Here is a 26,718-nt window from a genome sequence, read left to right on the forward strand (position 1 = left end):
TCTGATATACTTAGTAGATTAAAAATAAACATTTTTAAGTTTGAAATGTCAATTTAGTGAACAATGTTCCTTTAACAATCTTACCTCCTTACCACTACAACATCTGTATATGTCAGGAATCTTTTGTTATTCAAGTTATCTAATGCTGGGAAAACATTTTGCTCAAAGTCATGTTATACAACCCCATGACAATGCAGTCACTGTTCAAGAATAGCTGAATCCAAAAAACTTATTTTTCAGTTTTCAAAGGGTTGTTCCTATGATTTAGTTCCTGTGTTATGTGCCAATGAAGAGTTTCTGCCCACAGCTTAACAGAGCAATGTCCCATTAATTTCAGTAGGGCTGTTTGTCATTGTCAAAATGGAGGTTTGACTATATTTCATGAAAAGTATTAAAATGTATTTAAAATGCTCTGAAGGTACTGGATACAGTAAGGATTGCAGAATGCTTTTGCTTTGTTGCAGTTACGGTATCAGAAGTGCTTAGTAGCCAGACCTCCTTCACAGAAAGTTCGACCACCCCCACCTCCTGCAGATTCGATGACTAGAAGAGTCACAACCAATGTAAAAAGAGGAGTGTTGTCCCTCATTGACACTTTGAAACAGAAACGTCCTGTCTCTGAGATGCCATAGCTGCGTAAGAGAGAAGATTTTCATAACATTAACTGAAGATAACAGTAGCTACACTAAGGAAAATGAACTGATGATGTTCGGCCTTCCATTTTAAATTGCTGATGCTTTGTCTTCAGAGAATTTATCTATATCAAAACAATGTTAGACAAGCATGTTCTCTCATTCTTGCCACCGTCGTGTGATATGAAAAGAAGCATGAATAATTTTTTTGCTGTCAGTGAGTTACATCATGAGCAATGGAAGGTCTGTTTCTGATTGTAAATACATGAACATTACCTAAATTCACATACACAAAGAATATGGCCACGTCCCTCCTGGTGAACTCATGCTAAAGTCCTTGGAGTGAATGATGCCTGAGTTGATGGTTTTCACTGTCTTGAGCTGGATTTGTCACAAATCAATCTTAAATCCTACAGCACTTTGCTCTGTTTTCAACACTGGAGTAGGTACCAAGTATTAGCTACAATTGAATTACTGTAGATTAAATACCAAATTTTTTTTTTCAAAACTACATCTGTTAGTTTTAAATTGTTTGTCAGCATTCATCTAGCAATCACTTTAACAGCTCTAACGTGCTTTTGAACCATGGTGTCATTTCATCTCCTGTTATTACGTTATTAGAGAAGAATCATGTTTAATACCTAACCAATGCTGAAGAATCCAGAAGTGTTTTGAGTAACTGAATTCGGGGGGATTGGCTGAAGCCTTTCATCTTTAACCATACAAATGTACATGTTGACTGTTATTCTCCCAAGTCTTTATTAAGGCATCAAAAATACAGTTTGTTTCCCATAAGGCTTATACCAATCAGAAGAAAAAACTAGCCAGTAATTTTACTGTGTCAAAACTCCTAGAGACTAAAATGTTACATACTTCTCCCTTATAAGTGTTTGATCAAATGTTCGATTCAGCGTCTGTTTGCACAATTTCCCCTTCCCCTCAGAGTTTGTTGCCGAATACTTAACACACCACAAAAAGAACAATCATGTCTTGTTATTTACAAAATTCCATGCAATTTCTTTTAATGCTTTGTGACAATATGATGAAAGAGTTTTCTAACAGGATATAGTGCTTCAGGTGTTGCCACCTGATTGCAATGCTTTTGCTCCAAAGGCTTCATGCAGTTGCACTGATCCACACTACTGCAGATCCTGACAGAGTCAGCACAGTATTGCCCCTTAAAATTGTACCTCACTAATTTTCAATTGCAGTTACACATCTTTAGTTTCTCCCCTTGCCATCTTCTGTTTAGACCTGCAGTTTCATACAAATTGTGAAAAGGGAACATTAAAAATGTTTTTAACTAGTGTTAAAAATGTGGTGCCTCCATTTATAGATACTTTCCAAAGTATAACTGTCTCCCAAGTCTGCAAACTTGGTAATACTGTAATTTTAAAAGAACATTCTCAAGGCTGCTATGGCAAGAACTCTTTTCTACTTTAATATGCAAGAGATTGTTGAGACTATTTTCTCTTTTTCCTTATTTAAAAAAAAAATTCAATAGCAACCCCTGGGCAAGGCAAGTTATGAATACAAGTGGAAAGGAATGGTGATTCAAGAAATTTCTGCATTGAGAATGTAGGAAAATTATTAAAATAAACTCAGCCTGATGTATGAGAAGTGGCAGGTAGGCTAGCTATGCAACTAGTGTAATTAAAATTAGCTCTCTGTAATACCCTCTGAAGAGCTGATCCTCCACTGATCTCGAAATCTCTTCTAGGACAGAGATTCTGCACCTAAGGCAGTGAAACAATCTTTCCCCTCTCAAGCCTCACATTCCCTCTTCCTCCTTTGCACCAGCTCTATTGCTTATACAGTTGGAGGAGAAATCAGATCAGCTTAATGTGAATAAGCTCAAAGAGAGAAATCGGTCAGGTTTGTGAACATGATCCAGTTTGCTACTTGGCTGTGCAGATGACTGTTGATGCAAGGGAGGCAGGGAGAGCATGTAGCTGGAGGTGAGGAGAGGCAAAGAAAATCACCTCTTCAAGCAGCAGCACTGCTTTAAACTGACCAGGAAGCCAGATCCCAAAGCATGGAGGAGGCAGCTTCCATACCTGCTTATTCCTCTGTTTCTCTAGTTTCTGACTGATCCCAGTGAAGTCTGCTAGGAACAGTGTTAAAATTGTTCCTATCATGATGGCTACCAAAAGTCATCAGTTGGTAACCGATTATGTCTTCAAGTAGGATCATGAAGTTAAGAGATAAAAGGTTCCCATCATCATCCTACTGAATCAAACTTTGACTTTAAATTACAGCAAATTCTTTGACACTGTCTTTTTAAAGTTCCATCTGGAAACTCCAGGATTTGGATTTGTAGCTGGCCTACAACAATGGATTTTAAACAGTATAATTCAGTTCTGTAGTTGCATCCATACAGTGCTGATTCTCCCAGACAGAAACGCAGACTCTGTATTTAAACTAAACTAACACTTGGCAAACAGCAGTAAAAAAGGTGTTTCAATGTGTGTCACCCAGGCTATGAACATCTAGTTAGCTTTCACTAGTAAAGTGTGCATTCGGAGGAAGGACTGAGAAGATAGATAGAAAAGTATTTGAAAAGCTGTAGGTCACTTGCCAATGTATATTTTAAGAGTCTTGTGTCTTCTACCAAAATGTTGTTGATTTTGCAGATATTTAAGTAAGTAGTGTGCTTAACGATCAGAACACGAGTGGCCCTTTTGCTTCAGTAGAGCTCCTTATTCTCCAAAAGATTAAATACACACCCAGCTGTTTGCAGAATCAGAGCCTAATATTGCAAAGCCAGTTATCCTTTGTTAAACAATATGTTAAGGCACTCTTTTACCATGGCCAAAAAGTGTGTATGAAGTATGTGTGTTTGAACAACTGCCAGTGTTTTTTAATTGACGTTATAGTGACCCTTCAGTTATCTATGCATTTTTTTTATAATACGTAGTGATTCTGTAGGCAGACAGCCATGTTCGCTATGCCTTGTAGGTCTGATGTCATATTTTAAATTAACCTGTTAAATACAGCTTAAAATATTTTTATTTTATTTATTCTATTTTTACTGAAATATCCTGCATTATTATGTTGATGTATTTGTCTTTTCTGGACATGATCTAGCAACAGTCTCCACTCTGTGTACTATAGGTTGCCTAAAAAAAAAAGGTGGGCTTTGTAATTATTTGTAGTCACATTTTTATTGAAGTCTGTAGAAAAATCATGTAAAGCTAATTTCTTAATTTTTTCAATGCAAGTACTAAGTTAGAGATAAGTATCACATGTCATTCATTTCATTAATATACTCCCTTGCAGAAGCAAGGAAATTTATAGTCACAGTCAATGACTAGAGATAAAAGCCTTTCTTTTGAAATCTGCAGTGCTGGCTGTAGGTTTTATTTAAGCCACTTACTATTTCATTTAAAGGGGAGAAAGGGAGTGTGGGAAGCATAAGCCTGTACAGTCCACCTACCCGTTGGTTAAATAGGAATAACAAGAATTGCATGAAAGGGCATTGATTCTACTTAAAATAAAATGAATTTTTAGTGATAAACTCTGTGTGCAGAGCTACCTGTACCTATCCAAATAGTATGCCCTTTTGTGACAGAAGAAGAAAAGCTGTGGAATAACTAATGGTTTATGCCAGTTCTGTGTCATTTACTAAGAGTTCTACATCCCTTTTCTTCTATCAAGCATTTGTAGATCCCTAATTAAATGGTCTATGAATTGTTAGTAAATCACATATGGAAAACAGAACTATTCTTATTTCCACAGCTAATAGGGGCTCAGCCTTTACAGCATTACCATTAACACCACTACTCCTTTCTTGGGCAGGTTAATTGCATAATACATTGCTAAAACCTGTGCTGTACAGTCAGCAATAGTAGGTTTGATTTATTTTAACAACACTAAGAAAGAAAGAAAAACACCCATTGTTTATCAGCAGAGCTCAGTGTTACATAAAGCACCTGACTGACACTGAAAAGGACAATTTTCCCTGCTGTTGACCACTTCTACACACTTAAATGTAATCTGTTCTGAGAATAAATTTAGCTGCATAAAATGATTGTCTCAATTGTTACTGGTCCATGAAACTGGGAAATTATTTCTTTTGTCATTTAAAAATGTGCTTGAGGGGAGGGAAAAACATACTGATTGTTTAGAAGCAATACCAGTATAATGGACACTTCCGTATCTGGAAAGCTGAATTAACAGTTGCAGTAAAAAAAAATTACAAATATGTAACTGGATTACAGAAAATTGTTTATATGAGCTACAGTTTTTATTTTATAAAGTCATAGTAAAAAAATGTTATTGAGCACACAGGCTTCTACCTACAACCATCTCAAGCCAGTCCCAGATGCTGCCGCTACGTCATATTCATTGCTTACAAAGTAAGTTGGTGACCTACAGGATCAAAAATTTCACCACCAGCTCTTTGCTATTCTTGGTTAGATGTCAAGAGTGTAAATGGCTTAGCCTCCGTAATATTTCAAAGACTGAAACTCCTGAAAACAGGATGAGGCCAACTGTGGGACATTGTGATGTGTACTACGTAAGTAGCCCAGCACTTCTGTCAGCAGACAAATGTATGCTCATTTAGAAGTCATTTCAATTACTTTTAATAAGTGAATGACACTGGTTTTGAATTTTAAAAGTTCAGTTCTCTTAACTTCAGAATCTCTAAGTTTCTTTTAACCATTTAAAAAAAAAATTGAAAAAACAACTCATGATCGCCTTACTTCCCCTTCCTTGTCTCTAATATGTGGACTCTCTCCTCCTCCAAGATGGTTTTGAAATAAAATCTTTTTTTCAGTTCTATACATTGCAAGCACACAGGTCTAGACTATATCCTTACTGTTTGTTCAGGAACAGGTGCAGAGAAGTTTGTCCTTTTCTTGGAATAGTTAAGGAGCATGGGTTACTCACAGGGATATACAGCAGGTGAGTGATATCTTTGGGCAGGACAGCTGGCTCAGATTAAAATACTAAAAGAAATGTTCACTGATTCAGTGAAGCACTGATATTTATCTGATGAACTAGAGGCAGCTGTCTACACTGATGGTGTACTGTCATTCACATCTTTTCTTCTAAAGGTAGTGCTGATGAAGCTACATTGACTGGTGTGGGTGAGGGGAAAAAAGATACTAAAATGTTTTCTCTGGATGGGTCTAAATCCAGTCTCAGCTATGTATCAAATAGATTAAGATTCCTTACTATCTTGTTGATATTAGGTTTGTTTGCATAGAGGCTGAGTGTACTCTCACCAAATATCTTAAATGATTCTTCAGAAGAAAACTTTGGGCCACAGCTACCTTTGCCCTTCTTCTCCTATGTTGTCTTTGTTTCATTTCTGCAACCATATAATCTAAAAACAATTCTTAAGGTACCTTGTAGAGTCATTCTGCCATTTTTGACATTTTCCTTCTTTTTATTGTCCACATTTAATCAGATCCTTGTTAAAAGTATCTCTTTGTGTCCCTTTTATCCTCTGCTCAGATTATAAGACAAATGTAGATATTCAAGTTATTTTATCTGTGCTAGAAACAGGGAACAGGTTAGAAGCCCACAGCTGTTTCCAAAGAAAGACAAACTATGATATGTTCAGCCTCTATTTAGATGACTAGCAATAACATTATTTAAAAAAAAAAAAAAACTATTTTGCTTGACAGCACCTAAGAACAGCTTGGGTTAAGAATGTTGCTGAAAAGCAGTTATGAGCCATGACATACTCAGACATGACGTTATTATGACAACTCAGTATTTTTAGCATCAGAATATTTATCTAGTTTTTAGTGTTCATATTTTCTGAAATACATTTGAGTAGAAACAAAGGGGGTAAATATCAGAAAGCCTATGTATGGGCTTGAGTGTACTTGGCCAGTTGTCCATATGAAAATTCACATCCTGTTTTAGAAACAAAGATGATCTGGCATACTGTGAATTTTGGGAATAGCTATTTCAATAAAATGGAGTCTCACTTTAAAAAAAAAAATCTGTTTGAAATTGAGTATTCTTACAAAGCTATGCAGGTTATGGGAAAAAAGTGTTTTAACTTGTCATTTTAAAGTGTATAGCAAGTAGCTATGTAGTTTTTTGATCTTACTCCCCCAATGGTCTACCAACCTTATGTAGCTGAGCTGCATTCACTTTAAAATGTAATTATTGGTTTAAAATGATTAATGTGGATATTGTGCAAAATATCCCACAATATATGTTTCCCACAGGCAAGATTATCCTGCATAAAGATATACTGTCATCTAAGTGTATGAATGAATGTATATATATAGGAATATTTACCTTTTCTATAAATGTAAGGGCAAAGTTTGAAGATTCTTACAGCCATGGTCGAGGTTGCTTAACCACAGTCGGTTTGACTGCTTTAGATAGAGGTGGTGGAAATATGCCACCACTCAAACTCTTTGCTCCAATCCAGTCATGCCAGCAATGATGGGTTGGCATCCTGAGTCTGCTTCCTTGGGGACATAAGTATGGTACTATCACTGGAGGCAAAACAATTTCCACAGGCTTCAATACAACCACTCTGTGTTCTGCACGTGCCTTTCTAGTAAGTGGCTGTCTTTCATACACCTTGCCGATAGATGACAAATTAGATGTGCGCTTCAGAACTTTAGGAAGGGCTGAGTCTGAGACTGGGTTGGTAGCTTTTTTCAGCTGAACATAACTGTTTGTTTTGTTCACGGTCTTTTGTTCTGTGTTACTTACTGCTTTAGATACTGAATCTTCAGCATGAATATTAGATAAAGCTTCATGGTGAAGGAACTCTTCAATCTTTGTCTCTACACCATTACCTATAATATTACTTGCATGTTGTGTCATTTTCAGTTTCTTTTTCTTTTTTTCTTCTTTCTTTGATTTTTCTACAACAATTCCATCTAGTAGTCCTTTTGCTGCAGCACGAGCCAAAATGTCTTTAACAGACAAATTTTCAGAAGAATCTTTCTGAAAATTCCAAAGAAAAAACAGATCTAAGCCACAACCCTTAGCTGTGAACTCTATGCGTTAATCACAGATTCCTCAGAATTTACTCCACAAGGAAAGTACTGCAGAATCTAACAGAAGTACATAAGCCACATGTGATAAATGCTAAAAAAACCCTACTTATTCAAGAAATCAAGAACATTACTGTTATGTAAAGTAGCATCTGAGCATTTATGCTTCAGAGACTTTGCCCTCTGCTGGCTAAAAGAGGGGAAATAGAATTCTGGACTTTGTACGGTTTGTGTCTCCCAGACTGACTTGCTCTGTAATATACCTAGCATCTGTAATAGCACATACATACATAGAATATACATACCATCTATAATGGCATATATATAAATCAGAAATAGTTACTAAAATATAGAATTATCAATAAATGTGAGTAACTTCCATGGTAATGAAAATCCTTGCTCATAATAAATGAGCAGGGATTCTCAAACTAAATCAACTAGGAACCAGGTCAATATCCAGATACGTAAAAAGAAACAAAGGGGAAGAAATTCTTTACAGCTAGCCAAGAAGATGAGTAGGTATTTGAAAACCAGAAACTTCATCTCAACCTATACTTCTTAGTACAAGTGCTATGACTCACAAAAAATGTGCATTTCCAGAGTTATCTAAAATTTGGCCATTAGAGCAATTAGTTCTGTGCAGTAGAATTTGACTAAAAAATGATTCAAATGAACTACCTGAAACAAAACTGTTTCTTTTTTTTGGAGGGAGAGAATATGGTAGACAGATGTCCACAGCACGACTAACTGAAGCTTGCTAACTCGGGAAGCCAGGTTAAAAAATACTCTGTACTCTGCATTGAAAGGAGGTCAATAATGGATAATTTAAAGGCTTTTTCACATCTCATTCTTTTACCCTAATAAAATCTTCCCCTTCTAATTCCCGCCCCCTCCCCCCCCAGCCAAGATGCAAACTTCTTTCAAGCACTGTAAATTCAGTATGACAGAAAGTGGTACAAATAACCAAATAGGATTTCATATCTTTAATTTTCAATGAAATTGTAATTGGCTCCCTCCTTCCTCTTTTGGTGAAAAAGTCCTACTTTTCTCAGGCACAGGAGGAAAATGTTGATGCTCAGAGATGTAAACTCTCCCTTTAAAACCTCTCCTCAGGAATCATGACAGGACTTTTCCATTTACTCAGCAGAAGCCCACCACTTTTCAAGTAAGATTTGCATATGCCTTAGTTTTGGAAGGAAACATATGCCTACCTATTTTATTCAAATTATAATGATGTCTTAATCCCCACTGATGACCCTGTCTGCTCAAATACTAGCAAGTCTTGGTGACACAGACTCAATAACTTCAACAGACACCACTTATCATGATTCTAAGCAAGTTATTTCATTCCAAGCTCTAACAGTAACAATACATTTCCTCTAAAACATTCCTAGCACAGACCTAGATCAAGAGACTGCTCTGACCACAAACTGATCCAAAATAAAAGGCACATGTTGGAAAGTTATGCTTAATGTAACACTCCAGAAGTTGTTCATTTCCATTGCAGTTACCTCTAGAAAAAATTGCTCCTTTGCTAACCTATTCTTTGGGCAGTTTAAGACAACTGAAGAAGAGTCAGGAAATTAAAAAAAAAAAAAAGTTCCATTTCATATATTCATTAGTGGAAAACGGCAATATCTTTTCTTTGAAGTGTTTTAAAGTGGTAGTTTTCTCAGCTTACCTCTCTTTCTAGAATAGCTAAAAAACAGCAATTGGAAATTTCTGATGGTTCCATTTTGAAAAAAAATTCAGTGGAAGCCTTCGAATTGGAGCAAATAGGAAAAACAGGAGGAACGAGCCTGTAGAAAGTAAACAAATGACCAGAACAGAATATTTAGAGATATAAAAGTAAATATACAAGGATATACTAACAGTAATCTCCAAATGTAGTGTCCTTCAATGACAGTTTTACATATCCTATCTTCATTTAAAAAACAGCAGCTCAAGAAAGATTTGTGGATTCATTTTTTAGAATATATATTAACTGCTCACCAAGTAGTAAATCTGTATGAACATAATTAACAGCTATATTCTTTGAGGTCTGCAATTACTGGATTATCAAGTTATCCATGAAGTTGGGGAATGCTCTCAAAATACTGTGAGCACTAGACAGCAATTGTAAAGATGTTGTAAATTAATAAATCTATGCTCTTAAATAATATAGCTAAGCTAAAAGTCCTAGGTTAAAGAGATTACCCTATTTGTAGTAATCAACATCCAATTGCTCCAATTTTCAAATTACTGTTTTGAAATGCATGAATGAGGAAGGAAGAAATAACCTTTTCTAGTGTTCTCCCTGTACTCCAGTGATTCCCTAGCTGTTATAAACAGGCCTCAAGGACATGGCAATTTGTGTAAATCAGAAAGGTTGGCTCATAAGGCCACTAAACTGGTACAAAGCTGTTTCAGGACAGAAAGATGAAGAAGTGTCCTAATGCAATTTTTAACCCATGTTCTTCCCACATTGCTGTTGACTTTGGAGACACCACCCCTAGTCAATGATCCAGTGATCCTCTCAAGACAGAGGTGATCTTTTTGTTCAAAGATGATTACAGAAAAGCATATTCAATATTTGTAACCAATATCCTAATTTGGCCAGATAGTCCATATCTAAGGAAAGCCTGCAACACCGTTTTGTTCCCATATTTTCTCTGTAATCTGGATTTTTTATATGCCCCTTGGAACTTGGCAAGACTGACTACAAGGCACACATCCCCCCTGCATTACTTAAACTCCATGTCCTATGGCACATGGGAGATTTTTGCTTTTAGATCTAGTTATCCAATCAAAAAAAAAAAGTGTGATAATCATCTTTACTCTGACCTATGTATACAGACTAATGTTACCAGGACTCCCTTTAATGGATGGGATGACCCTGAAAATTGATGCTGAAATTAACTCAAATTTGATCAGGCCAAAGGGTAATGCATGAATGGTTTGGCATCCACTCAACATGCATGTGTTTGTTACCTTTATGCAAGGTAAATCCATTGCTATAAACTGTTTGACCTATGCTTAGAACAAGCTCAGCTCAGAAAGTGGGTAGATGTTTGAAAAAAATCACCTTTACAGTTTTGTAGCCTTAAGATCAGTTGTATAACCCACCAAGCTCCAGCACAGCCTCATTTGGTTCAGCACTACTCCAGCAATACAGAATAATTCCAACAGATAGATGGATATAATACACAGGATAAGCCCAAGTGGCCTGACTGTTTCCCCGAAAGCCCTCAATTTTCTTGGAAAAGGCAATTAATACCAAGCAGCTCTGTGGTGATCACACAGGATGTCAGGATGTTCTATTACCCTAACCTGTCCCTCCCAAAGTCAGGAGGAAGGCTAGGGATTCTGTAACAGTTTTTCATTATATCCTGCATTCTTTTAGTCAAACAAATTACTTGAATAATCCTAAGGGAAGAGCACAAGGAATAGTCATGAGTAATACATGTAGCCTAACAGGCTTGAGCTTTCATCTTAGACAAGCATAATCCCACTATATATTTTATTTATGGTGTTCTATTACTGCTCTGTTTACACTGGTTACCAGCAGCTTCATTACAGCAAGAACTATGCACAAAAACATCCAAGACACATGCGTGTCAATGAAGGAAGAACTGATTCTGGAATCATCATTTTTTGAAGTTCACTCAGTCGTCAATCACACACTGGCTCAGGTCTGCAAAACCCTAACGGGATCTTTATCTTCCCTTTCTTACCATCTGAAATTGCCTTATATTTGAAAGTAAAAATAATAATTTGGTGGTATGACAAGTTTCATGATGTTTCTGCAAAAGGCAGAATAGGTTTTATTTTACCTTTCTGGGAAACTTTTTGTGGAGAATTTTGGGGTTGGGAGGTAAGGGATTTTTCTGGAGGGGAAAAAAAGAAAACTCTTGGAAAAAAAAACTCAGAATTTTTTTTATAAAAATATTGTTACATAAATGATGAATTTATGTGCTATTTCTGCTCAAATAATTCAGAGACCATTATGTTTCAAGGTCTCTCTAGTTCCCCCTATGCAGTAACAGCTGCATGGAGCTCAAGACATGATAGACTTCACAGAATTTCAAATCCCAAAGGAAAACACAGGCTACAGTAGGAGTCCACAAACACTTTTGGACTAGCACTGTGTCACTGGCAAGACTTGCCCTGATTTTACTGCAGTTAGCACAAAATTTCTGGCAGACTGCTCCTTTCTATCAGTGATTTCCAAGAAAGATGCATTATGCTTTACTGACTCTTACCATTATGAATAACTCATCCCTTTTTAAAATTTTCAGTCTTGGCCATAGTTAGCATTTACCATTTTAAACCTAAAAAATTTAAAGGCAATGAATGATACCTTGGGGGTTTTTTGTTTTTTTTTTAAATAAAGCATTAACACAGTACCTTTCCTCAGGATGGCCTGATTATTAACATCATCAAAGATAATGTACAATCTAAACATCCAGTATTATTCTCCTATGCTTCTGGCAACATACACTCTCTTAACCTCCGTCCTGTAATGAACTATTATATCTACGTACAAGCAAGGACCAGCTGTTTCATCACATTTTTCACTGGAGGCAACTTTAAAACAGAGTACTGCGTAATTTGCCATTTTTATTTTTACATACATATATTTTCAGATAGAACTATCATGATTACATAGGCTGTTCTGCTACTTCAACTTGTCCTCCCAAAGTCATTAATCTGAATGCAGGGGCTAGCAATCCTGCAGCAGAGGTTTTTATTCTTCTATATTGTTCTTGTACTTTAAAACTTGATTTCTTTTTCCTTTGGAACTGGTTATTCTAGGTTAGAAGCTGAGGGCATAATAGCAAGACCCCTGGCTTCTAGTCTCTATTTTATCTTAAACTAGCTTCATTCTCTTTTAAAAACTACCGCCAGTGTGAAAGCAGTAGTTCTGTATCAGAAGCTTACCACCATGTTATTCCCTATCAATCAGTGGTGCTTTCCTCTCATCTCTGATTCAGATGGGAACAAAAGATTAGATTAAAAAGTAAAGAGGATACTACTTAGTAGTCTCATATAATCAAAAGGAATGACAGGCAGCAGCAAACTATTTTAAATGTTAATCTAATGCAGGAGAGAGAATTCTAGGATAAGAATTATGCTACAATATGAAGTACGTCCACTTATAAAAGAGTAACAAAAGTATCTAAGATTACTGTATTTTTGCTAACTTCCTGGAATAATAAAAGTTGTTTTCTTTGATGTCCCTTCTGTTTTGAGTTGTTTCCTGAAGAAGCCACACCACAAATAACTTTGGAATTCAACGTATAACTTACGTCAACTGATCTCATCTTTTTCATTGCACAAAAATATGAAATTTATTGTAGCAAATCAACTGTGGCACTGGGTTTGCTTCCTCAGTTTGGGTAAACTTTTAATTATTGCATTTTATTTTTTGTATATATAATTAATTACTATTATCTTTCATTCAAGACACAGCATAGATTACATTTCCCCTATTGCAGACAAAGCAGAAGTAGGAGGCAGAATTTGTGTCTTTTGAAGATTTTCTTACTTCCACCCTGAGTTAAGGAGTCAGCCCTCAAGACACATGAACGTATCAACCACATGTGCAAAGACAAGCTCAAAACTATGTTACATAAATTAACAGTCTCTACATCCAGCAAAAAGATAGTCTGAGTTATATGAAAGACAGCATCTGATGCCACATTTACTTCAAATCTAGAAAGTTGGTGAGGTTTAAAATACTATGTTCAACTGAATATAAGGTAAAAGGAGTCTGTTTGGTTTTGTTTTTCAGAGGAAAAAGCCCAAAATTGATACTGCCTTTTACCTGGGCAGTTATGGTATTCTGTGATTGCACCTCTTTTCATTCCCTGTCTGTGATGCTGAATATCAAATGCAGCACCTGCGGGAGACTGACCTAACCAGAGTTCGGGGTGGTAAGCATTCACCCACTACATAAAGCCACCCCAGTTTGAATTATAATGACAGTTATTTTTCCCTCCTCCTAAGAACAGGCTCCCAGTGGAGCATGGAACAGGAGATCAGAAAGAACCTTCTGTTCAGGATAAATGCATTCACAAATACACATAGAAAAGCTGAAGTAAATGCTAATAAATGCTTAACCAATGAACTTTAGCAAAAAGCAGAAAAAAACATCTTGGAAATATCAACTTTTGTTATCCTTGAAGTTCTTCCATAGATAAAACTGCTCATTCCATACCTATATGGTTGTACTTTATTTCCTTCCACTCTAGATTCCAGTGCTTTGTTCACTACTAGTTCATTTTCTTCTGGGTAAACTGAAGAAGTGCAGTAAACAATAGCTTGTACTTTGTTAACTACAGAAATGAAAAAAATATTTTTCACTCTTAAAAAATCTTAAAGCACACAAAGTGATTTAGTAAGGGCTGAAAACAGCACAAAATTATGCTTGGGTGTCATTTTTACCAATAAAATATACCCTCCTACATGCATAAGTATTCACTTTCCAATGGTTTTTAGCAATTAAAATCTTTTCAAATATTTGCAGATTTCAGCACAAATTCAGGGTTGCATCCACTCTGTTTTCACACAGCTACTAAAGGAGGAGGGGGAGAAGGTGACAGCATGAAGATCAGTGAAAATGAAGTCAGACTACATTTACAACTTTTCCAAACCAGAGTATGACTAAGCCAGTAGGCCAGTTCTCTACAAAAAGCCTGAAGATTATGGTATTGATGGCTGGTGACTACTAGGCCATAGGGGTTTTAGTTACATACTTACTGTTAACTTACAGAATAACCAGCATATTTTTTCACTACATAAAAACTGGTGATAGTACAATGGAAGTGATAGTACATATAACGTCTTTCCAGAAATCTGAGAGTGAGTACACTTACATTTCATTGCATGCATCAACTCTTTAAGCTGCCTCTCAGCAAGAATACTGAGTTTATCCTCAGATACAGATCCTTGGAAAAGGTCTCTAAGCAATCCTGCATCTAAATGCAAAGAGTTGTAAATTTAAACACACTTAATAAAACTTCTATTAGTATCTTAAAATTCAGCTGCTTGCAGAAAATGCTTTGGTAACAGACTTGATTATTACTGGTGCAGTGAGAAGGTAAATTTTATGAATCACCATATCAAGGAGTGCCTAAAATGATTATTCTTTCCCTGTCAAGTTTATTTGTAATTACTACTCCCTCTTATTTGTTTTTAATGTAATTGTACAGTAAATACTTAAATTATATAAACAATCAATAAAGGAATGTAACCAACTGAAAATTATATACACACTGATATCTTGGAATAAATGTTCAGCCTGTAGTTTTTTCTTTAAAAGAAAAGCTATATATAGCCTGCTCCCCAAAATCACCCTTAAACTTCATAAACTACTGACCTGAAATTGCCTTTATGAAATGTTTTCTTGAGTGCCACCTAGAAAGATTTTTGTTTTCTTCCCAAGTATCCTAAACTAGGCCAATTATGTTCTTGCTCGCTTTGTGTGGAAAAAATCATCTGTGTAATTGATTATACATTATTCCCTTTTGTAGTTTCTACTACAAAACATAACACGTGCAGAACTGTGCAAGTTATTTAATACATGTGTTGTTAGAGTAGTTAAAATTTTAAAGTGAGTTTTTTAATGAAATGGTACAATTTGCTGAACCAACTATTGTGTCCAGATCACAATACTTGAATACTGTCTCTTCCAGAAAGTATGAACTAGATTATCGTATCAAAGTTTACCTCCATGTTCATTCAAAATAAATTCTATTGGATTGCCAACACCCACTCCAGAGCATTGTGGCAGTAGCAGAATAACTTTTGCCTTTTGCAGTCTCTGGTCTGTTGGTCCAATCTCAGTAAAGTCTTCATGTAACAACTGAATATCTGAAAAAAAGGGAAAAACTCAACAGTTCCACATGTAAGCAAGCCTGCACAATTCAAAGTTGAATACACAATGGTATTACACAAACTTCCACTGAGCCTGTCAGGCCCAGATCTGCCAAAGGAAGTCCCACTGACTTCAAACAGATTGAGGGATTAGGCCTTAGTATCTTCCACTGAAAAGACTGCTAATGGGATCCCAGAGTCTTGGTGCATTCTGCTCCAATTGTGTCCTCTGAATAAGCCAGACAACTGCATGGATTTTGGACGAGCACTCTCAGAAACAGCTGAAAACCAGACTGAAAACAATAGCCAAGACACCAAATATACAGAAACGAAAGTTCCCAGGCACCAGCTACTCCACAGTAACTACTTCCATGGAAGACTTCACCCCGCCATTTCAGGGGCCTGCATCTGTGACATGGTTAATCTGCAACCTTAAATTAACTTGACTGTAGCTAAAGAGTTCTCAGTTCCCTTTGTGACAAAAAATAAGTTGTTACTGCCCTCCCCGATATTCAAACAAGGAATCTTTGAATTGTGATAGAATTTTGTCATATTCATAGATATTGCAAACATTTATATTACACTACTTTATGCATACCAATGCTCAACACATACTTTCACACCCCACATGCCTGAACAAGTTCCTCAGTTCAGCTTCTTTTCCTGGAGATTTTACACCACAAACAAAAATTCTGGACACGCTGTGATTTACCAGCACTGACATATGGGCAATGGTCAGACGGGAACCCATGTGAGCCACTACAACGTCATCATCTGTATTCAATAGAGCATGCACAGAATGCACAGCAAGGCTGCGAGACTTATCCTGTAAAATAATGATATAAAAAATTAAAGCTGACCAACTAATTTGGTTTCTACAAGTGTTACCATTTTCCAAATTAGGAAAGTATTTAATTTTTTTCACAACAAATGGGAAAGAGGAGAAAAAATAATCATGGATAGCTGGTAATATAGAATTTAAAAAATATAAAAACAAACATCTTATTAAGTCAAACTCACTAAATTTAAAATTAATTCTAAATCTAATGCCCAAGAAAAGGTAAAATCTATAGGTGAAAAGAAACTTAAGTCTGTATCAACTCCCTAAACAGGAACATTTATGTGTGTATACCACTTTTGCCATTCAAATACCTCCCTATCCCTCCAGAAAGGCATGGAGATTTTGAGGGTTCTACTTCCTCATTTTGAGGATTCTTAAACAGTAATATTTGGAATTTGTTCCCATGCTCTATGGGCTGTCATGTAGAGTTCTGTGGATCATCTAGTCAAAATACACATATTGAAATGAGATACTCAGAATTCACAGAATCACAGAATCGCTGAGGTTGGAAGGGACCTCTGGAGATCATCTAGTCCAACCCCCCTGCTCAAGCAGGGTCACCTAGAGCACATTGCACAGGATTGCATCCAGGCGCGTTTTGAATATCTCCAGAGAAGGAGACTCCACCACCTCTCGGGGCAACCTGTTCCAGTGCTCTGTCACCCTCACAGTGAAAAAGTTTTTCCTCATGTTCAGATGGAAGTGTCTGTGTTTCAGTTTGTGCCCGCTGCCTCACGTCCTGTCGCTCGGCACCACTGAGAAGAGTCTGGTCCCATCCTCTCGACACCCTCCCTTCAGATACTTGTACACATTAATAAGATCTCCTCTCAGCCTTCTCTTCTCCAAGCTAAACAGGCCCAGCTCTCAGCCTTTCCTCATAAGAGAGATGCTCCAGTCCCCTAATCATCTTTGCAGCCCTTCGCTGGACTTGCTCCAGTAGTGCCACATCCCTCTTGTACTGGGGAGCCCAGAACTGGACGCAGTACTCCAGATGGGGCCTCACCAGGGCTGAGTAGAGGGGGAGAATCACCTCCCTCGACCTGCTGGCAACACTCTTCCTGATGCACCCCAGGATACCATTGGCCTTCTTGGCCACAAGGGCACATTGCTGCCTCATGCTTAACTTGGTGTCCACCAGCACTCCCAGGTCCTTCTCTGCAGAGCTACTCTCCAGCAGGTCAACCCCCAGCCTGTACTGGTGCATGGGGTTATTCCTCCCCAGGTGCAGGACCCTGCACTTGCCTTTGTTGACCTTCATGAGGTTCCTCTCTGCCCACCTCTCCAGCCTGTCCAAGTCTCTCTGAATGGCACCACAGCCCTCTGGCGTATCAGCCACTCCTCCCAGTTTGGTATCGTCAGCAAACTTGCTGAGGGTGCACTCTGTGCCTTCATCCAGGTCATTGATGAAGAAGTTGAACAAGACTGGACCCAGGACTGACCCCTGGGGGACACTGCTAGCTACAGGCCTCCAACTAGACTCTGCACCACTGATCACAACCCTCTGAGCTCTGCCATTCAGCCAGTTCTCAATCCACCTCACTGTCCACTCATCCAGCCCACACTTCCTGAGCTTGTCTATGAGGATGTTGTGGGAGACAGTGTCAAAAGCCTTGCTGAAGTCTAGGTAGACAACATCCACTGCTCTCCCCTCATCTACCCAGCCAGTCATTCCATCATAGAAGGCTATCAGATTGGTTAGGCATGATTTCCCCTTGGTGAAGCCGTGCTGACTACTCCTGATCACCTTCTTGTCCTCCACATGCTTGGAGATGGCCTCCAGGATGAGCTGCTCCATCACCTTTCCAGGGATGCAGGTGAGGCTGACTGGCCTGTAGTTCCCTGGGTCCTCCTCCTTGCCCTTTTTGAAGATTGGGGTGATATTGGCTTTCTTCCAGTCTTCAGGCACCTCTCCTGTTCTCCATGACCTTTCAAAGATGATGGAGAGTGGCTTAGCAATAATGTCCGCCAGCTCCCTCAGCACTCATGGGTGCATCCCATCAGGGCCCATGGATTTGCGGGTGTCAAGTTTGCTTAAATGGTCTCTAACCCACTCCTCCTCCACCAAGGGAAAGTCTTCCTCTCTCCAGACTTTCTCTCTTGCCTCCAGGATCTGGGGTTCCTGAGGGCTGGCCTGAGCAGTAAAGACTGAAGCAAAGAAGGCATTCAGCAACTCTGCCTTCTCTGCATCCTTCGTCACCAGGGCACCCACCCCATTCAGCAAAGGCCCCACATTTTCCCCTAGTCTTCCTCTTGCTACTGATGTATTTGAAGAAGCCCTTCTTGCTGTCCTTGACATCTCTCACCAGATTTAATTCCAAATAGGCCTTAGCCTTCCTTGTCACATCCCTGCATACTCTGACAATGTTTCTATAATCCTCCCAAGTGGCCTGTCCCCCTTTCCACTTTCTGTAGACTTCCTTCTTCTGGTTGAGTTTTGCCAGGAGCTCCTTGCTCATCCATGCAGGTCTCCTACCTCCTTTGCTTGACTTCCTACTCATAGGGATGCACCGCTCTTGAGCCTGGAGGAAGTGATGTTTGAATATTAACCAGCTCTCTTGAACGGCCCTTCCTTCTAGATCCCTCACCCATGGGATTCCTCCAAGTAGGTCCCTGAAGAGGCCAAAGTTTGCTCTCCTGAAGTCCAGGGTTGCGATCCTACTTGGTGCCCTGCTGCCTCCTCGCAGGATCCTGAACTCCACCATCTCATGGTCACTGCAGCCAAGGCAGCCCCCGACCTTCACATCTTCCACCAGTCCTTCTTTGTTTGTTAGTACGAGGTCCAGCAGCACACCTCTCCTTGTTGGTTCCTCCACCACCTGTGTCAAGAAGTTGTCACCAATGCTCTGCAGGAACCCCCAGGACTGTTTGTGCCTAGCTGTGTTGTCTTTCCAGCAGATATCGGGGTGGTTGAAGTCCCCCATGAGAACCAGGGCCTGGGATCGTGAGGCTACTTCCAGCTGTCTGTAGAAGGCCTCATAATTCATTTGTACCGTGGGTACTAAATTTTGAGGCTAAAATTTCCAGAAAATGGTAAGCATTGACTGAAAATGCTTTTCAAAATGTTTCTTCCATGCACTCAAGAATCATTAGACACTTCAGAATTCCTGGTTGAGTGTCATTCCAAGGTTACTCCAAACCACCTGTACTCTACAAAAGGAACCTCTGGATAACCTTCCTAGAGGGGCCATTGATGCCCAGTCATGAAAGAGACCAGAGGACATGGAGATTTAGGAACGACACTACATAAAATATGAAGAGGCATCATTATTCCATCTCAAATATGCAATTGCGGAGGAAGAGATACTATGAATAATAACATACCATTATCTACTAAATGGGAGTAATGTATAGAGTTACACTGAAACTTTCCCCACATTTTCAGAAGTGAGACACTCAGCCACTTTTGATGTTTATTTCAACTATTTTAGAATTAAATTTATATTCAAAACATCTTATTAATTGTGGCTATCAATTCTATCAATTCTAAGCATTAACATTTGCATTTAATTTACATTTAATATGTTAAATAGTCAGAAGGCTAGAAACTGATTAAAAATAAATAAATAAATAAAACAGGAACTTTTGAGAATGTGTTCTTGCCTGACTGATTTAATAGGAAAGTCACACAATACCTGACCTGATTCTAATGCAAAGCATTATTGTAGCTTGCAGATTATATTAAGATACCTCACTCAAGAGTGCCATCAACTCACCTGTAGTAAGAGTTTGTAATCTGCAAAAAGATCTAAATTAAGCAGTTCTTCTTTAAGAGAGGAAGGAAAAACCAATACATCATGGCAATGTTGGTCCATACAGTAAGTATAATGGTTAAAGTCTGACACAGATTCAACTCTTGTGAATCCCTTCTTCTTCAAATTACTGAAAACGTCTTGAAGGCTGTTAACATACAACTCTGACCATTAAATACACAACACTGTTAAGCAATAGGATACATATTGAAGATTTGGATTTTTGCCTTTTTTTTTTTTGTGTACATTTATATAAAGAAATGTACTGCCTAATGCAGAAGGGGGATTCACTCTATTTTAGGTATCTAACTTCTGGTTCAAAATACTTAAAACTTAGTAAGTGATAAAATAAACGAAGAAAGAGTTACATGCGTCCAGAAAGTGCTTCAAAGCATCGGAATGTAAATGCCCACATACTCAGGTCACCCTATAGCAAATTTACTGCTGGAATAGTTTGGTTCTTTCAATTGCTTTCAATGTAGTCCAGCTTGCCAATGAATTTAATGACTGATCTCTGAAATAATCATTGTGCAAAGGTAATAAAAGCATAAATGGTGAGATTTGCAATTCAAATATTGAAAAGGTTTGAAGTTATATACACCAAGAGTTTTTTGTTGAAATGTAGTTTTAGACAGTGACATAAGCTTATGACCCTAAACATAGGGTCAACATAGCAACTTTCAGTCAACTAATGCACTCAATCTTAGTTAAGGGTTGCAAAATTTTAAACAGAAAACTAAGACACCTTTCTATCTTGAAAAGCCTATAACCTAAGCACAGAACATTGGTCCAATACAAGAGTATTAAAAAAACAAACAAACTTGAAAACAAGATAAAAATGAATTACCTGTATAACAAAATGAGTAACAAGATAACCTTGCATGGTTCATGTATCAGCACAGAACTGAAAACACTAGTGTTGGGCATATAGTAATACACTGCATATAAGGATTTAAAAAAAAATGTATTTTTATTTGAAGTTTACACTATCCTTAGAGAATAAACATCAGTTTTATGTACTCTAACTTTCTCAACACCCTTGGTCAATTTTATGGCTTATGGTAATACATCTACTTTTAAGAAGTTTTCTCTTTTTCTTTAATAGAGTTGATTTACCCATATTGTTTTTTCTAACTGATTTCCCCAGTTGTTTAGTGAAAGCCTTGCACAAGAAACAGAGTAGTAAGAAACACTCTTTCACATTGCACGCAGTTAACAGTTTTTGAATACTATTACTGCAATCTACAAAACCCACAAAGAAATGTAAGTCAATGTCGCTGCATTAAACAGGATTTCTTATAAGAAACTGAAATTACTGGAAATTCTAAAACAAGTTTGTAGCATACTATATGACTTTATAGGTAAAAGCTTAAATATTTCAGGTGTTACTTTTAAGTTACTTACCTGATTTTAAATGTATTTATCCAAGCATATAAAGGTAAGGCAGAAGCCCTTTGTTCCTGCTTCCGTATGGTTTCTGGTAGAATGCATTCAATTGAAAGAGCATCATGTTTGATTCGACATCTTGCTAGTGCAGCTGCCAATTTGGTCTTAAAACTACAATACACAGTCATAAGTTTACTCAGCTTTGTAGCTGTTTAAACCAGCTATTATCATGCAACATTTATATTATGATTTATCTCATCCAGTGGCCAAAACCAAAAGCAAGGCCTCACTTTGAAAGCTCTTACAGAAAATGCATAGTTACAAGACACTTTCTACCCCAAACAACCCACAGTTGCAAGGTACATAGCTGAGATTATATTAAATACACACATGACTGGCATTATGACAGGTCACCCCTGCACTGACTTGGGACTAGTTTCTGAATGTGTCTATTTTCTCAGAAAGCTCAAAAAAAAAACCCCAAGCACAATTATGTTTTCAAGAGTGTGTGTGTGTGTGTGCGCGTGTGTGTGCGCGTGTGTTTTATGTGTATATATATATAAATAAAAAATGAGTACTGAAGAAGGTTGACTTCTAAATATGTACAGAAACAACAGGAGCATTATGGCAACTAAGAGTCAGGGTTTTTTTTATTATTCTGTGAAAGTGTCAGAGAAAATATTCCCAGGCTTTTCTTCGCACAAGTTTTATGCATAATTTTGATAAATGAGACTTCAAAGCAAATAAAAATTGCTCATGAGCTACTTCAGTTGTCAAGGTGTATTACTTACCACCCTTCAGAAGTACATAGCACTGATCTTATCCATGAACTTTCTGGGCTATTCTAAATCCAGCAGCAAGACAATTTCGTCCAACAAATGCCTGTTGACTTCATCAACAGACTGATGAAAGAATTACTTCAACATTACTTAAATTGTTTATTTTACATAGTCATTTTTGTTCTAGTTACTTACAATGACAAAGTCCCATAATATAGCAGTTTTACTAAATAAAAGGACATTATTCCATTCCATGACCCTTTTGCTGTTAGCTCTATTATGCTCATATTTATGTTTAGTGAATAATTTATTTCTTCTTTTCTACAATTGTATGAAAAAAGTTTCAAGAAAGCAGAAATAAGATACCTTTTTCCAGCAGAACAATCCACAATATAAAGATGGCTTCTTAACCACCTTAGTTATATTCTTCTTACTTATAGGAACATGAAACTTTCCCTCCAAACTAGGTTCTCATTAAAAATAAAAACAAAAACCACAAAGAAACAAATTTTCAAGATGAATGACACCTGTAATATGCACAATTAAAAAAAAGCAACTGGTTATGCAAATCTGCATTCTGCTAATATATATGAACAAATAAATTGTTAGCATGTATACCTGTATAGATAATGCTCTATTTTCCGAACTTCTGCTACAGGTTCTTCTTCATCAACAATCTCTCGGGCTTGAAACTTTCGGTCTTGTAGGTCATAAAGCATCACAACAAGCAAGCTGGTTAATTCATCTGGCTGCAATAGGAAAATAACTGGATAGAGAAAGTGACACAAAGCATGCCTTGCTCCTGCAAAAAGATCCATATCAAGAGTAGTCTCCTATGTAAAAGGCATGGAAACCCCAATGAGACTGTATTTGTAAGAATAGGAATGCAGTTCGTTATGAGAGCATTTGTGAATATTTTAAAAACAAATACACATTTTTAGTTATTTAGCTTATCAATATTAAAAATATCTTTTATTCCTACAGATAGTGTATCTTAACTCTTAACATTATCAAAATTTAAACTTTGAAGTTATTTTGTCTGCATAAATTAGTTCCATGAACAGCTAAGCTAACAAAAACTTACTGTCTACCAATTTATCTCTTGTGGGATTCTTGGGTACCTAATAACAGATGAGCTTGAACAATTCCATGGTTGGGACATTCATAAAATCGCTTTACCATGTCTAAGGGCTGAATATATGCAGCATCTCCTTCTTAGTGGGGCTAGGTGCTAGATGCTGCCTAGCGGGGCAGCACCTCTTAGCGTTTGTTACTCTCCTCTACCTCTTTTCATGAAATTTCTACAGCTTTTATCCCCTTGAAAACTCTTACTTTCCAGCAATATAGCTGAAAGCGGCTAGAAAATTCAAGCTATTAGGGATGTACAACCAAACATAAAATGCAACCATGAAATTCTCATTTCCTTACAAAAACAAGCTGAAAATAGTTAGTGTTAGATCATTTACATACACACATCAATCTCCACAAATAACATCTGTTCAAATTCATCTTGTAATTTTCAGAGGCATCGATGACTAAACTGGACTGAACAGTAGACTACACTACCAGCTCTAGATTTTCTTTTCATGTCAAAATAGGGAAGTATGTAAGTAGGACTCAGCTGGACTTTTTGTTGCTAGTGTAAGTACAATATTCATATACAATAGAGTTTGCCCAGGAAATGAAACATGAGTTCTATGCTCTCTTTTGCCTGATGGGGTTCACTCCATGTTTTCCAGCTCCTAGGAACAGAAAGGGAGCTTGACTCTCTTTGCCCACTGACAAGGGCACATAGTTGCAAAGAAAAGCACAGAGTACCATTCTTTATTTTATTCAAAGTATCGTTTAAGGTAAAAACAAGAGGAACCAAGCTAGAACCCCAAAGCCTCCCCCTTGTTTCTTCAAATGCCCTGATGTCTAAAGTAGGAGCACAGTTGCTCTTACATTCACTAAAACTGGGGCAAGACTCATACATTCCATTCAACAGGGAGCACCAAACTGAGGAAAAGGAGAAAAGGACCCTTGCCTGCAGGACTGTTTAGGACACTCTCCTGGGAAGTGGAAAAACATGAGTTCAAACCACCTTGTAACAGCAAGTGTGCAGAACCCAGGTGTCAAAACTTGCTGGACAAGCAACATAATCTCTAATATTCTATTCCTTGACTTTCTGGCTCATGGGCAACATCATTGAGCAAGTAATATCCTGCAGGCAGCATTATGGCTGGTTCTCCTAGTTTCTTTGTCTGAATCTTTTAATTCCCAGCAGCAGGAAATCAATGAACACCAAAGAATCTCACAAACAACCTATCTAGTGCCTTGGAGATTAATGCTTTAGACAACTAACTTTAAAGGTTGGCAGTATTTCAGTCTCTTCCAATTACTTTTTAATGGACAGAGTAAATTAGCTGTCTGCACACAGACTGACAACTATGGGGAACTTCCAGGCTGCAAACCCCAAGCTCATCCGGGCCTCTATTCTGAGGTAGCAAAGAGCAAGAAGCTCTACCAAAGGCAATGATACTTGCTGGGATTTTTACTGGCTACCTTAGGCAGCTCTGCATTCAGGTCAGAAGCTTGACTCTTAATTCTAATCAGAATCAGACACCTCTAGTGCCTCTAAGTTATAACAGCCTTCCTGACCACATCAGCATAGGAATATCTGTTCAAATACTCTTGTTAGGACTAGAACAGGTGCTTACCAGGGAAGCCCTCCAGGAATAAAGTCCAGCCAGCTTTTTAACCCTTTTAATTACCCCGTTCTTTTAACTGACATAAGGTAAAGGATGAGGATGAGAACATCACCTGGTGTTAATGACCTGGCCAGAGCTTTCCAGACATTGACTGAAAAAGTCATCGGTTCCAACCGAGAGATGCTTATAAACAGCCTCCCATTTCTTGACGGGGAAGCTATCAATACACTACCTTCAATATGCTACCTTCAGGAGCATCTGATAAAATCTAGATGTTTTCAGAATTCTTAATTAAAACTGTTTTCTTTCACCATTATGTTGGCTTTTCAAAGTGGTCAATCTTTAAAAAAGCTCAAAGGTAGCATATATGGCTATTTTCATAAATAGCTACTTCCTAAGACCATTTGGTTGTATGAACTTGGAATTCAACATTTATGTTTTGAAATGATAAGACTAGTATTTCAAGGAAAAACAAGTTGAACGAAGACTTCCATATAGTTTAAAATAACAAATGAAGAATGTCTCAGAATCCTCAAAAAAGATTCTAAATACATCAATTCAGAAAATACAACATTTACTTCCTCATCAAAACATTTACTTACTATTGACTGACATGGGTAAACGCAGCTATCCAACAGTATTTTTTCAAGAAGATCTTGATCTGCAAAAGAACAATGACAAGTTATACTACAAAATCTACAAAACTCTAAGAAAGAGATAGAAACTTATAAAGCAGTAAAGAAAAAGCTGAAAGTTCAAATAACATAAGAAGTGCAAATTCAATCACAAACAGTAACAGTTCTGAGTATAATTCCTTTACATAAAAAAGCGTAGATTTCAAATGTTTGACTTCATAAAATACTGACAACTCTTAGATATATTTAAATATTTGAGGGCTACTAATAGTCTAGTAGTAGCTAGCAGGCTAACAAAAACTTCCCCAAATGTCTGCTGTCAAGCAGAAACAAACACTTTGTTTTTACATATTGTCTCTGCTACATCATTTCTGTTGACAATTCTTGGAAAAGTTTTCTACTTACATTTTAGAGCACTGAAAGCCAGTTCATAAGATACACGCTGGGAATACTCATCTTTAAAAGTTAGCATGGGAGATGATGAGTCATCACCATACCGCACCAATATTCTATCCAGAGGCTTTTTGTTATGAATGCCTTGAAAAATCTTAGCTGCATTTATGTATATCGAGTCGTGATAGCCATTCTTCTCAATCAAAGTCATTGTGCTCTTTTCAGTAGATCCTTTTTCATCTGAAATTTTCATTTCACTCAAGTCTGAAATGTCATTTACAACATCCTCATCTAAAGAAACGAAGTTACTTTTAGAACTTGGCATTTTTTCAGCTGTTGATCGTGTAAGTGCAAATCACAATCCTGCTGCCTCTGCAAAAACAAAGTGGTATTGAATTATGAAATTTTCTTTCACTAGAATATGCTTGTCCCTTCATTTTCAGGTTTCTCAATAGAATTGATTTTCTTTTTTTAGGTTCTAATCCTGCAGATATGCATATATTTACTTAACTCAATTATCTTACATAGAGATGTATTACAATAGTTTTGTTACATTAGTTATTTTCATTAATGCAGATAAAAAAAAAAAAGACTGCTTACTTGTTTCAGAGTCCAGTGTTTTACAATAAGCAATCCTGTTGAGGTTATATACAGAGATATAATTCCTTGAGTCTAATAAGAAACACTATTATTGCAAATGGCAATATTTCTTACTAGGAAATCTCCTTTAAAAAGATACTACAGAAATTTCAAAGCAGACATTGTTTCTTCCAAACAGG

General features: G+C 37.3%; 2 protein-coding genes across 5 annotated transcripts in view; one reads left to right on the forward strand and one right to left on the reverse strand.

Moving 5' to 3' along the window:
* Positions 1–4,659, forward strand: part of APBB2 (amyloid beta precursor protein binding family B member 2) — a 204,249-nt gene extending 199,590 nt beyond the window's left edge. For all 3 annotated transcript variants that reach the window (XM_067298115.1, XM_067298117.1, XM_067298116.1), the window contains one exon: positions 465–4,659. In XM_067298115.1, coding sequence (XP_067154216.1) covers positions 465–632 — 168 coding nt within the window. In that variant the 3' untranslated portion in view covers positions 633–4,659. The remainder of the gene's footprint in view (positions 1–464) is intronic.
* On the reverse strand, positions 1,373–26,265 carry NSUN7 (NOP2/Sun RNA methyltransferase family member 7). 2 transcript variants are annotated; one of them, XM_067298118.1, is made up of 12 exons: positions 26,249–26,265; positions 25,514–25,572; positions 22,840–22,970; positions 21,461–21,613; positions 20,021–20,204; positions 16,082–16,292; positions 15,320–15,463; positions 14,467–14,568; positions 13,809–13,926; positions 9,291–9,408; positions 6,897–7,559; positions 1,373–1,886 (listed from the first exon to the last, which is right to left on the reverse strand). In XM_067298118.1, exons 1-11 carry the CDS (start codon positions 26,262–26,264, stop codon positions 6,933–6,935), a joined length of 1,863 nt encoding a protein of 620 aa, XP_067154219.1. In that variant the 5' UTR covers position 26,265; the 3' UTR covers positions 1,373–1,886; positions 6,897–6,932. The 2 variants fall into 2 exon arrangements, with proteins under 2 accessions (XP_067154219.1, XP_013804937.1); XM_013949483.1 differs by having other exon boundaries at positions 25,952–26,264.
* Between the last annotated feature and the right edge of the window lie 453 nt (positions 26,266–26,718).

This window comes from Apteryx mantelli, chromosome 5 (assembly GCF_036417845.1).
Source record: "Apteryx mantelli isolate bAptMan1 chromosome 5, bAptMan1.hap1, whole genome shotgun sequence".
Lineage (NCBI taxonomy): Eukaryota > Metazoa > Chordata > Aves > Apterygiformes > Apterygidae > Apteryx > Apteryx mantelli.

Excerpts from the sequence above, each read along its gene's own strand:
- NSUN7 (XM_013949483.1), bottom strand. The coding sequence starts at position 26,264 with ATGCCAAGTTCTAAAAGTAACTTCGTTTCTTTAGATGAGGATGTTGTA. Across the intron at positions 15,464-16,081 it reads CAGGCATGTGGGGTGTGAAA|ATATTCAGTTGTTACATGAA; the intron begins GTATGTGTTGAG and ends CCTTTTTTTCAG. Across the intron at positions 14,569-15,319 it reads TATTTTGAATGAACATGGAG|ATGCAGGATTGCTTAGAGAC; the intron begins GTAAACTTTGAT and ends CTTTGCATTTAG.